Genomic DNA, 12926 nt, shown 5'->3' on the forward strand with positions numbered 1-12926 from the left:
ATCTATGAGTCTTCTGAAACTTGATCTCGAGTCTTGGTTGGTTCTTCATGCGGACTCTGATCTGAATCTTGATGCTTGCTAGCTGCAGGTGCTGGTTCATTCCTTTTTCAACTTCTAGGATCAAGGCGGGACATGCAAAGCTTGTAACTTCAATCACGTCTTGAGCATTCCATAGCTTTTCTCTACTTCTGCACTTTGAGTTCACTTCTTTTTCTTTTCTTCTGGATTGACACTTCTTCTTTGGTTGTCTCGAACCCTGTGCCTCGAGGTTAAACCTGCTCAGACGCCAAAACAAGAAAACGAATGAAATTTTTCTGCCCCAGTTTTCACTAGAAAAATTTCGTGAGTTATTGTAACAAAATTCTAAACTACTTCTTTATTGAAAGTAATAAAAGTCAGGTTTGTGTATCCTTGGGAAAAAGAGATTAGGGAGTGGAGCCCTATATTTATAATGAAATCAACTAGGGAGTGAAGACCCTATGTTAGAAAAGCGACTAGAGAGTGGAGACCCTATGTCTAAAATAAAATCAACTAGGGAGTGAAGTTGGAAAAGAAGACTAGGGAGTGGAGACCTTATGCCTAAAAAAAATCAACTAGGGAGTGGAGACCCTATGTTGGAAAAGTGAGACTACTGAATTGTGTACCTATGCTAAAATGAATCGAGAAGGATTTTTGTTTTTTGTTTTTTCTTGGAAGAAAATCAATTTTTTTTGTGTTTCAGAAAATCATTCTTTTAAACAAATTGCTCAAACGCTTTTTTTTCAAGACTTGAAAAAATGATTTTTTTTAATCAAGACATCCTCTTTTTTTTTTTCTTTTTTTTTAATTTCCTAGGAAAAAATTCATCAGACTAGGCTTTTACGTCTTAGGAGAAAAATTCACTAGACTAAGACATATATCCTAGGAGAAGGTTCATCAGACTAAGTTTTCTATCTTAGGAGAAAAATTCATCAAACAAAGATTTTGATCCTAGGAGAAAGTTCATCAGACTAGGTCTCTTTTTATATCTTAGGAGAAAAATTCATCATACTAAGATTTTGATCCTAGGAGAAAGTTCATCAGACTAGGTCCTTTTTTTCTCTCTTTTTTTGGTATCTTAGAAGAAAGATTCATCAGACTAAGATTTTTATCCTAAGAGAAAATTCATCAGACTAGGTTTCTTATCTTAGGGAAAATATTCATCAGACTAAGATTTTAATCCTAGGAGAAAGTTCATCAGACTAGATCTTCTTTTTTTGGATATCTTAGGAGAAAGACTCTACAGACTAAGATTTTTATCCTAGGAGAAAGTTCATCAGACTAGGTCTTCTATCTTAGGAGAAAAATTCATCAGACTAAGATTTATATTGGGAGGAAAATCAATCACACTAGGACTTTTTATCCTAGGAGGAAAAATATAAAAATCAATGGCAAGATTTTATGCACAATAGCAAGATAAATAAAGGCAAAGATTTGAGAAACTTTCCTTTGTCGGCTCTTCTCTTCCTTTCTTTTTCTCCTTTTTGTTTTGTTTTGTTTTTTTTTTCTCTTTTTTTGAACCACTTTCCTTGCACTGCTTTGTTCTTGTTTCACACAAAGAAAAATTTGTCAGTTTTGAAAATGGTGGTCAGTTTGTGGCCTTAAGTCTTGAGCAGCTTGGCTTTTGCTCGATCAGCCTAACTCGGTCTCAAGAGACTTTTGTTCTGCACCAACTCTGATTGTTTCACACCTAGTACCATTTGTGTTTGCAGCTCAAACAATCTTATCCCAACTGGAGATCTTTGCTTAGGTGACCTTTTTTGATATCTTGAATGACTTCCTGCTTTTGAGAAATTTGTCTGTCAGAGAGAATCACAAGTTATCTTTGCTTGCGCCAAGTAGGCTAACAAGAGTCTTGGGGGAAGCTTTTGCATGAATCCTTAAGGCATGTTGACTGTATCAACTAAGCGCGCTGTCCAAATTTACTTTGTGCAACTGAAAAACTGGTAGCAGATTTTGAAATCTTTTCTTGCTTGTTTTGACAATGACTGACTCAGAGTGAAGGACACAATGATACAAAGAAACAAGTATTAACAAGAAATTCCCCGGTCGGGAAGGACAGGGGAAGATTTTTTTTTCAATAACTAGCCTTAATGATCATGACATGCATTTTGGACTTAACAGCCGATCTATCAAACTGACCAAATCTTCCCTTTTACCATTCTTATGACTTTGAAGTCGGGCTTGTTCGTGTCAATCTTTACGTCAGCTTCATGACTCACTTTTGACTAGTGGTGCCCTGAGGGTTTTTCACCAACAAGCCTCTCTCATTTATTTATCTCTGCTTACCATCGCCTTACAGTGCCTGTTAGGGTTTTCACTAGTAAGACTCTCTCATTTTTCTTTTTCTTTCTTTTTGTGAGCAACTTGACAATGTTCTATGACGCGTGACAACAGTTGCTCATTGCATGCTTCTCTTTGAATTCTTGAAGGCATATCAGGAGGTCTTTATTTGGAAGTTTTTTGGATAGGGTTGGACAGAAAGGGTCGGCGTGAAGGCTCAACGTAGACTCAAAATAAGGGGTTGTGGACTTACAACTCTTGGAATCGACTCTTTCAAAAGTGAAATAAAATCTCTGCCCCAGTTTCAGCTATTGGGATTTTTTGGAACTTTTTTTGAATTCTTATTTGGTTGGACCGAACCGTAAGGCTGCCTACGTATCCTTTTTTAAGGAATCAGGTCGAACATATTTCAAACATCTGACCTAACTAATTTTTTTTTCATCTTTATTTCTTTTTCTTTGTCATTTTCTTTTCTTTTGTCTTTTTTTTGTTTCTTTTTGTTTTCAAAACAAGTTTCCCTATCTTCTATTTTCTGGGGGTATGGACCTTTGCAGTTCTTTTCTTCTTTTCTTTTTTTTTTCACTTGAAATTTCTAAGAATTGCCCCAGTTTATACTCTTGGGACATGGACCCCTTTTTTTCTTTTTCCTTTTTTTTCTTTTTTTTTTCTTTTTTTTTTTAACTCTTGACTCTAAACTTGATTCCAAAAGAGGGTGGTCAAAGAAAATAACACAAGCTAAAAAAGGGTAGCGAAGGATGTAAAGTGTTTGGGTAGGCAAAAAAAGGGCCTCCCAGCCTCGAGAACGCCAAACATAGTATCTTTTTACGATCAAAGCATTGACGAACATGTCTGTCTCCTTGATATGGTGTGGTCACAAGACACTTTCCATCCCTTATTGTCAAACTTTCCAACAGACTTCAATTGATTAAACATCCTCAAGCCCGATTTTCACAATGATTTGAAGGTTAATTTTACTCGACCTTAATTCCAAAGTATTTCAACTCTTTTTCATCCTTAAAAGTGTTTTTTTCAGCTATCCAATTCCAGATTAAATCGGTTTCTAAGATTTGGCCAAAATTTCCACATGTATGTCATGTTATTAGAACTAGCGAGAAAAGAACTAAGAACAGAATGACACAAAAGGACAAATTGTATTTTATTGAGTAAAAGATGAAAGGGTTTGACAAGAAGACAAACAACCTAAAATCCGAGTTACAACCCTATAATAACCCGCATAATGAAAATAGCAACAGAACAGACAGACATGACTCATACAAACATAATAGAAGGATAGAAGGGTTTGACTCAATAAAATAAATAAAATCTGGATGACAACCCTGAAATAACCCAGATAGTAGAAAAATCATCAAAACAAGCTACCAAGATTCCTTCCTAGTAAGGAGAGAATGACTTTTCAATTTCTAAGCATGACATTTAGCCACAAATTTTCTCATCAGAATCACCATGTCATTCTCTTATTTTAGTCGGCAAGTTCCCGATAGGATTCTCATACTCCATGTCACCAGGCATCATCCCCACAAAGTGTGCCTAATCATGTGCAGGTAAAGTACTTTGCGCGATACTCTGGGTGTCACCATCTTGGATCACAATCAGTTCTTCCTGGATCATCCTTTCTATTTCTATTTTCAGATCCCAACAGCTTTCAACATTGTGCCCCTGGGCATTGGAATGGTATTCACACCTTTTGGAAGGGTCAAAGCTTCTTGCACGTGGGTCCACATGATTTTGAGGAATAGGTGCAATCATGTCATGATGCTTTAACTTCTCAAACAAGCTTGCATAAGACTCTCCTATTGGTGTAAAATTATCTTTCAACCTATGTCCCTCTCTATATCCCTTGCTTGGATGCGGGTTATAGGGAACCTGAAAATTTTGTGGGGGCTGGTGGAGATTTTGTGATGCTCGTGCTCGCCTTCTGGGGTGTTTTGGAGGCTGGACAACATATTGAGGTGGATCGATAGAGTATTGTGGGTTCTGAAGTGGATAGTAATGCTCAGGGGAGTTGTCGGAAAATAGATGAGGCTGGTTATACCTTCGAGACATTCTCTTAGGACCTCTTCTCGATCCTGATGTCATCATGATTTCTTCAACCTTCTCATTCGTGTTACCAAAATTATCGGATTCAATCTGGATAGCCTGAGTAGCGGCTTTGAGAACTGCTTGACTTATAATTCTGCCTACTTAAGGCCGTTCTCTACCATTTCTCCCATTTTGATTGCTTCCAAGAAGGATTTGCCAATTGCGGACATCATGTTTTGAAAGTAATCTGGCTCTTGAGCCTGAAGGAAGACAATGATTAGCTCGTGGTCATTTATGGGTGGTTTAACTCTAGCTGCTTGTTCTCTCCATTTAATGGCATATTCCCTGAAATTTTTAGTTGGTTTGTTCTTCAGGTTTGAAAGGGAATTGCGGTCTGGGGCAATGTCAATGTTGTATTGAAACTGTTTGACAAAGGCCTGTGCCATGTCATCCCAGATGTACCAGTGAGATGTGTCTTGATCTAAAAACCATTCGGATTCTATTCCCTTGAGGCTTTCTCCAAAATAAGCTATTAACAATTCTTCGTTTCTTCCCGCACCCCTTAGTTGATTGCAATACCTTTTCAGGTGGGCTATGGGGTCTCCGTGTCCATCATACTTTTCAAATTTGGGAGTCTTGAAACCAAGCGGCAAGTGGACATCGGGGAACATACATATATCCTTGAAGGCAATACTCTTCTGACCTGCCAACCTTGTATGTTTTTCAACTGTTGTTCTAAGCTTTTCACTCTTTGGGTATTTCTTCCTGTGCCCTCTTTCGGCCAGGCTTCTCAATCTTTGCAGGAAGATCAAATAGGTAAGAGTGGTACTTAGGAGAGTGGTACTTCTCTTGATTGGTAGCAAATTGTGACTCATGACAAGACTGTCCTTGGCCATTGGCTCATGCTTGACACATTTTGGTCATTTGCTGTTTCAGTATTTTATTTTCCTCAACCACAGTAGACTCTTGTCGAACCCTCTGACCCAGAGTCTCTTGAGCAATTGTAACAGCTTCGATGTTAGTCATCATCTTTCCTTGGATCTTGTGTTGTCCGCTTACCATAAACCGACCACCTCAACTTTCTTCACAATTCAAAACAAGACATGTTAGAATGGACTCGGTCAATCCTTATTATTATCATCACTTTTTTTCATTTTTTCTTTTTTTCGTTTTCTTTTTTTAATGGTGATTGAACCAGATGTGGGTTGCCTACATATCATGTGGGAACATGAATCAGATCTTGTGGAGTTCGAAAAGATTAGGAATAAAGTAAATAAACTAACTTTTTTTTTTGGATTTTGAATTTTTTCTTTTATTTTTTCGAAAGAAAGACTTATAAAGAAGAAAGAGAATATTTTTGTTTTTGATTTTTCTTCAAAATTTTTGCAAAGAAAGACTTCTAAAGAAAAGAGATATTTTTTTGAATTTTGACTCTTTTTTTTTGGAATTTCAAAAGAAAAACTTTTAAAGAAGAAAGGAAATATTTTTGGATTTTTGAACTTTTATCTTCAATTTATGAAAGAACTACTTGAAAAAGAAAATATTTTTGATTCTTGAATTTCTTTTCAATGAAAGAAAGAATGAGAATATTTTTGGATTTTTGATTTTTTGTTGTTTTTTTTATTTGTTTTTCAAAATTTTGAAAGAAAGACTTCCAAAGAAGAAAGAAAATATTTTTTTTTTGGATTTTTAATTTTGATTTTGTTTTTTTTTTTTTGGATTTTTTGGGAAAAAGACTTTAAAAACGAGGAAAATATATTTTTTTGGATTTTGATTTGATTTTCTTTTCGAATGGAAGACTTCTAAAATGAAAGAAAATATTTTTGGTTTGAAATTTTTTAATTTGGGACTTTCTAAAGAAAGACTTCTAAAGAAGGAATTACGATTTTTTTTTTTGAATTTTGAAAATTGGGGTCTTAAAAGAAAGTCTTTTTTTTTCAATCCGCTAGGCAAGCGCCTAGGGCTAGTTTTTTTAATTAAAAATAGAAAAGTAAATACAATAATTAGGAAATTGTCATTGTCTTCCTTCAATGAAAGGAAATAGACTTTGCACTCTAATGTAATGTACTATCAAAATTGAGCATAATACTCAAATTGATATCACATTATGCCTACTAAAATTTTGTAATTGTAAAAATAGCCCAAGTGAGTCCATGTCGACGTTGTATCTCCAGTCCAAAGCATCCCAGTTCCAGAGTGAAATTTGATTTGCGTCAATAGCCCCTTTTCAGCAACTTCACGTAGACTCCACCAATTTGGTAGCTCGATACTGTAGTAATACGGTACTGTATCATACGGTACTGTAGCATACGGTTACTGTAGCACGTGATCATGTGATGTCTCCTTGAGATTCCCACACTATTGAGGGGTCCAAGGTCCTTGGCATTTGCACCCAAATAATGCACATGCCTACAATGATTCCCATGCATTGTCCCTTTCTTTAATGATCCATGTTTCCAAAATATTCTGTAATGTGCACTCTAGGCGTGCCTTATTTTTTCTAGTTTGTGCGTTTAAGATTGTATATCCTCTTTCCATTTGTTGAAGCATGCGGTCAATTTGAAAAAGCATATGTCCAGCTTTTCATGCAAAGCTCCACATGCAATGTTGGAAAGCATTCGGTCAATAATATCCCAAAGATTCCATCTGGACCTTTTTTCTTGGCATGTAGCCAGGCGTGAATAGCCTATGCACTTGCCAGTAATAAAAAATCCAAAAGTAACAGTTGCACTCTTCTACCAATTTGTTAAGGAATCGTTTGTATTTAGCCTTTTTCGATACCTTATCTTCATTATGAAACATGCATTCCAATGCTTGAACATTTGAATGTGGAATCCCAACGCCTCTTCTTTTTGATGTATGCAGCAAGAGTGGTCCAATTTTTTGCGCTAACTTTTGGTTTTGTCGAAGATTACACCCAGTGGTTTTATCCCAATGCGTATGCCTTCATATTCTATCAAGCTGCTGGACGCGTGCTTACAAAAAAAACTCGAATTTTTCTTCTAACGATGACTCCTTGATCCCATGCATTTGTATTAAATTAAAACTCCAGGCGTGCCTGCCTTTGTCGTTCCTTTTGTCTTGATGGAAAACAAGACATTCCCAAGTCATGGCCCATATATGCGTTTTAATTCTTGGCTTTTTGAAAGCATAGGATAATATACTCGTAATGGCACCTGCATGAAAGAAAAGATAGTTAGAAATACCAACCATTATATCCTCCTCCCTTAGGACTTGAATATATTGGTCGATTAAGTTGACATGCCTCCTGCTCTTCCTTTTCTCTTTGCTTCTTATCTCCTGTCCACCTTCACCCTTAGACTTGGACATTGCAGCTTATCTTCATTAACTAACCTCCTTCCCTGTGCATCTAGATGCCAGAATTGTTGGCATTCTATTTCTCCATGATCTAAAGCATAATTAGCCAAGTGATCTGCCAGCTTGTTTCCCTCCCTATGAATATGAGTAACTGTGTAATTGCCCCCATTCATTAGTTGCATCATTTCCTCTACCTGCTCAGATATGATCCATGGTGGTTTCCAGATCCCATCCATTATCTTTTTTAATAACATTGAGTCAGTTTGAATCCATACATGAGAGTATTGTTGAAATCTGCAGAACCTTAGTGCTTCTACCATGGCCTTTGCTTCAGCTACTGTGTTTGTTGTCTCCTCAATATCCTTCCCTACTGACTTGACTATGTCACCATTTTCATTTCTTATACAAAAACCTATTGAGCTCCTACCTGGATTTCCCCTCGATGCACCATCCGTATTAACTTTTAGCCATCCTGCACTTGGAAATTCCCACATTACTTTGGTAACCTTAAGTTTAGGAGTGAAATTTTCCATCATAGCTAATAGATCTTGCCATTTATGAGGTACCCTGTCCATCCCAGACTTTCTCACTTTCACCAATGCCTGCAGATTTGATCAAACTTGATAAATCACCCTGCTAGTTGTCACATCATCACCATACTTCATACTATTTCTTTTTTTCCAGAGTTCCCAGACTACACATGAGGGGAGTGCTTGCATTACTGGTTTGAGCCTTAAGCACACATTTGCAGTCCAACATTTTGTGATTGCTTGGTGCAATGTTAATCCCTCCACAGCTATTCCTGCCCTCGATAGAAAATACTTCCAAGTTGTCTTTGCAGTTTCTGATCTAAAAACAAGTATTGAAGAGATTCCTCGTTAGGCTGTACACAACACCAACATTTTGATGGTATGCAGTAGCCTACCCTTTTCATAAAATCATCTAAAGGTAACTTTGCTTTCCACACTTTCCACATGAAAAATGCTATTTTAAAAGGCATTCCCTTTACCCAAATCATCCTATAAGCTGCTCTTGGTTCGTCTCTTCTTCTCATATAATCTCATGCTGACTTAACACTGAAATATCCTCTTGTTTCCAGCATCCAACAAGGTATGTCAAGAACCTGCTGAGGTGAAGGTGGTTTGATTTTCTCCAAAATGTGTACTACTAAGTCTTCAGGAAGCATTTCAAATAGCCTGTCCACATCCCACTCACCATCTATGGTAACATCATATACATTATGTACAGTTTCATCAATGCCAAAGTCCTGAGGAACTAAAAACTATAGTGCCCCAAGACCTGTCCAGTTTTCAAACCAAAATAGTGAGGATCCCCTTTTTGGTTGCCAAAAGATTTGATGTTCAATCAGATCTCTGCATTCCAACATTTTTCTCCAAATATGAGACCCCTCTTTCCATGGAACAATTACAGAATTCAATTTCTTACAGTATTTCTAACATACGAAAGAGCTCCATAGGCTTGGTTTTGTTTTGAAATTCCACCACAACTTGCTGAATAATGCCTTTCCTACATCATGCAGGGACCTGAAACCTATTCCTCCTTCCTCAACTGGCATGCATAAGGTATTCCATGAAGCCCAATGCCTACTAGTTCCTCCTACAGAGTTGCTCCAGAAAAACTGAGCAAACAATTTGTGCAACCTATTTATCACATAATTTGGAAGGTTTACAGTTGATAATAGATGCATAGGCATGCTTTGCAGTACATGGGATATGAGAATTGCCCTTCCCCTACTGATAATAACTTACCCTTCCATGATTGCAGTTTGTCCATTACCTTAGTAATTAGGGGCTGATAGTATTCCAGCTTTCTCCTTGCATAAAATATAGGACAACCTAGATATATGATAGAAAAATCATTCCTATGAATGCCTGTGATCTTTTCCACCTTGCTGGCCACTTCCATGTCTATTAAATAATGCAGGTACACATCTGATTTGGTCTTGTTAACAAGCTTCCCATATGCAACTTCATATGCATTCAGCACTTGCATAATCAGCATCAAAGATATTTCATCTGAGGATGAGAAAATAATCATGTCATCTGCATATGCCAAATGATTGATCTTTGGACTCCACTTTGGCATCCCAAATCCATAAAAATACAGGTTAGTATGTAGTGCATTGAGACCCCTAGATAATGCTTCTGCTGCTAAGATAAACAAAGTTGGAGATATAGGATCACCTTGTTTTACTCCCCTTGAGGTCTTAAAGAACCCATGAGCTTGACCATTGATTAGAATAGAATACCAATTATTTGAAACTAATCCAAAGACCAACCCTATCAACCTTTCTGTGAATCCCATCTTTCTCAGTACCTTGGTTAGGAATAGCCAATATAATCTATCATAAGCTTTGGTCATATCTAGCTTCAGGATGATATTAGGTCCAGCCTTACTTCTAAGCCTAATGTCAGTCACTATCTCCTGAGTTAGAAGGATGTTTTCTAATATATTCCTGCCCTAAACAAAACCTGACTGTTCCACCGATATCAGACTTGGGATAAATTTCACTTGCCTTTCATGTACCACCCTCGATATAACCTTATTTGAAAAGTTACTGAGACTTATTGGTCTTAAACCAAAAAAAGTGATAACTTCTTCTTTGGTAGCAGAACTAGGTTGGTGTGTGTTACACACTTGGGTAGCTCATGACCATTGAAAAAAGCCCTCACCATGTCATACAGGTCATCCCCTATTATGTCCCAACAAGAATGATAGAATTTGCCTGTCATACCATCTGGCCCCCCAGCACTATCACCATTAAGTCCAAAAACTGCCACTTTAACCTCCTCTTTTGTTGGTTGCTTAATCAATTCTGCATTATGCTCAGTGTTAATCTTATTAGGAACACGCTCTATGATATCAAATGATGAAGGAGTAGCTGCTTCTGTGAACTGTTCGTCGTAGAATTTGATAGCCTCTTCTGCAATTTCTTGTTCTTCTTCAATCCAGGTTCCTCCACTATTTTGAATTCTGTTAAGCTGAAGTCTCTTCCTCCTACCTCTCACTTGTGCATGGAAGAACTTAGTGTTCCTATCCCCTTCCTTGAACCAAGTCATGCCTGCCTTTTGTTGCCAATATTTCTCCTCTAGTGTAAGACATTTGATCAATTCTGCTTGAACCTTTTGTAGCCTTTCCTTGTTCATCCCTGTAGGATTTGCTTCAAATTCTGCTTCATGAACCAGCACCACCTCCTCCATGCTTTCTATCTTTTGGAAAATATCTCCAAATGTAGCCTTACTCAACAATGAAAGGGCCTTCTTTAATTTTTTTAACTTGTGATTAAAAAGAATATAAGGATTTGCACTGAAATCAGCTGTCCAATTCTCTTTCACCACATTTTTAAAAGTCGCATGTTCCACCCAAAAATTCAAGAACATAAAAGGCTTTTTTATTGGTGGAGTCTCAATATCACACTTCAGATACATTGGACTATGATCAGAACCAGTCTTTGACAAATGTTGCACCTCTATTCCTGGAAATGTTTGTTGGAACTCAACATTGGCCAAACATCTGTCTAGCCTTTTGAATATACAATCTTCCTCTGCTCTCCCATTCCACCATGTAAATATGCTGCCTTTAAATCCAAGGTCGAAGAGATTGCAAGTGTTGACGCAGTGTCGAAAGTCATCATTTTCATTCAATAACACAGGTAACCCACCAAACTTCTCTTTTTCGTGCCATATTACATTGAAATCACCTCCTACAAGCCATGGTGCATCCACATCCCTTGCCATTGCATATAATGAATCCCATATTTCTATCCTCTCAATTGCATCACATTTAGCATATATCAATGTTAGGACAAACTCCACTTGTGATTCAGTATGAAACAATCGTAGTGTTAATTGTTGCACCATATTGTACATAATAGTTACCTCAAATACCTCATATATGAAAGCCCAGATCTTGTTGGAAACATTTGAAATTGCCTGTGCAAGTCCTATCTTGTTTCTGTACCTTTCCAGTTTTTTTGCTTGTTGCTTTGGCTCCATTAATCCTACAATTTCATAGTGATTTTTCCTGTGCCTTTTTGTCAACCTTTCAAAGGCCTGTTGTGTGTTGACTGACCTTATATTCCAAATGAGAGCATTCATCACTGATTGTTGGATTTAGTTAGCGTTCTCCTTGTGTGCACCCCAGCTTTTGGGGATGTAAAATTATCTTTTGTTGTTTCTTCTAACCTTTTGCTGCTGATTTTGCCTTTTCCACTTGCATAGGTGATAAGTCACCTTGCCTTGCAGCATTCATAAGGTGTTGGGTAGTTGATTCTTGATCCATGTCGTATCCTGATCTACCAGGTTCTTCTCCTTCTTTATTGTCTTCCTTCCCTACTGATGTAGCTCCAATTGCAATCTTTTTAGGGACCAAGGCCTTCTCTTCTCCTCTTTTTAACAGCTGCAACTGCTTTTTCTCCAATGTAACAGTAACATTTACTATTTCTGTTTTTTGTTTTGGCTGTTTCTCCTTCTCTGTTGTTTTGTGTCCTTTTGGGTCTTCTTGTGATTTCTGAAGTTTATCATCTTCTATTCCTCCAGGATCATTTACCTCTGGGCCTCTTCCTTCATAGTTTCCAATTTCTGTGACTTCTGCTAACTGATAGTTATTGTTGTGCTCAACATTTTCTGATCCTCCCTTTATTAAAAAATTACCAGTTGTATTGTTGCATTGGCATGGGGTTCTCCATTTACACTTTGCTCATCTTCTTCTTTGTCTTTCTCATTTGGTTCCTCATCAGCTTGTGCTCCTAGTAGTACTTCGTTCTCCTCTGAATCATATTCCCGTTGTGCATCCCATAGCCTGCCTCCACAGCCTTGCACTTTTTCTTTTAATGTAGAAGATTTTGACCCTTACGCTTGAGAATTTGGAGTTTTATTAAGTTTTTTGTTCACTAATGTATCTTGTGATGGGATTTCCTGGCATGATGTATTGATCTTCACTATTCCATCTCTAGTTTTATCCTTGAAACTTCTTTCTACCCATTGTGCAGTATCTTTTTTTGCTTTTGATGCCTACTTTCCATTGACTAGACCATTAGTCGAACCAATCCCCGATGAGTTAAGATGAAAAACTTGTGCTGCTAGATTTAGCTTTCCCTCATTATTGACCATATGTTTTGGTTTTTGCTTTGTAGATGATTGGTTATGAACTGCTGGACTCTTTGTTGCTACATTAGCTGCCACCATTGCCAATTGATTAACAGGTTCTTCCTCTTCATCCATCCCTTGTAATATTGCAAACTTGTT

The 12926-nt window shown here is 37.3% G+C and overlaps 1 protein-coding gene across 1 annotated transcript; it reads right to left on the bottom strand.

Annotated features, from left to right (window-relative positions):
* Positions 1–7634: 7634 nt before the first annotated feature.
* LOC138875465 (uncharacterized) lies at positions 7635–9984 on the bottom strand. Its single transcript, XM_070154293.1, has 5 exons — positions 9429–9984; positions 9122–9276; positions 8730–8941; positions 8382–8508; positions 7635–8261 (listed from the first exon to the last, which is right to left on the bottom strand). Exons 1-5 carry the CDS (start codon positions 9982–9984, stop codon positions 7635–7637), a joined length of 1677 nt encoding a protein of 558 aa, XP_070010394.1.
* Between the last annotated feature and the right edge of the window lie 2942 nt (positions 9985–12926).

This window comes from Nicotiana sylvestris, chromosome 8, assembly GCF_000393655.2.
Source record: "Nicotiana sylvestris chromosome 8, ASM39365v2, whole genome shotgun sequence".
Taxonomy (NCBI): Eukaryota; Viridiplantae; Streptophyta; class Magnoliopsida; order Solanales; family Solanaceae; genus Nicotiana; species Nicotiana sylvestris.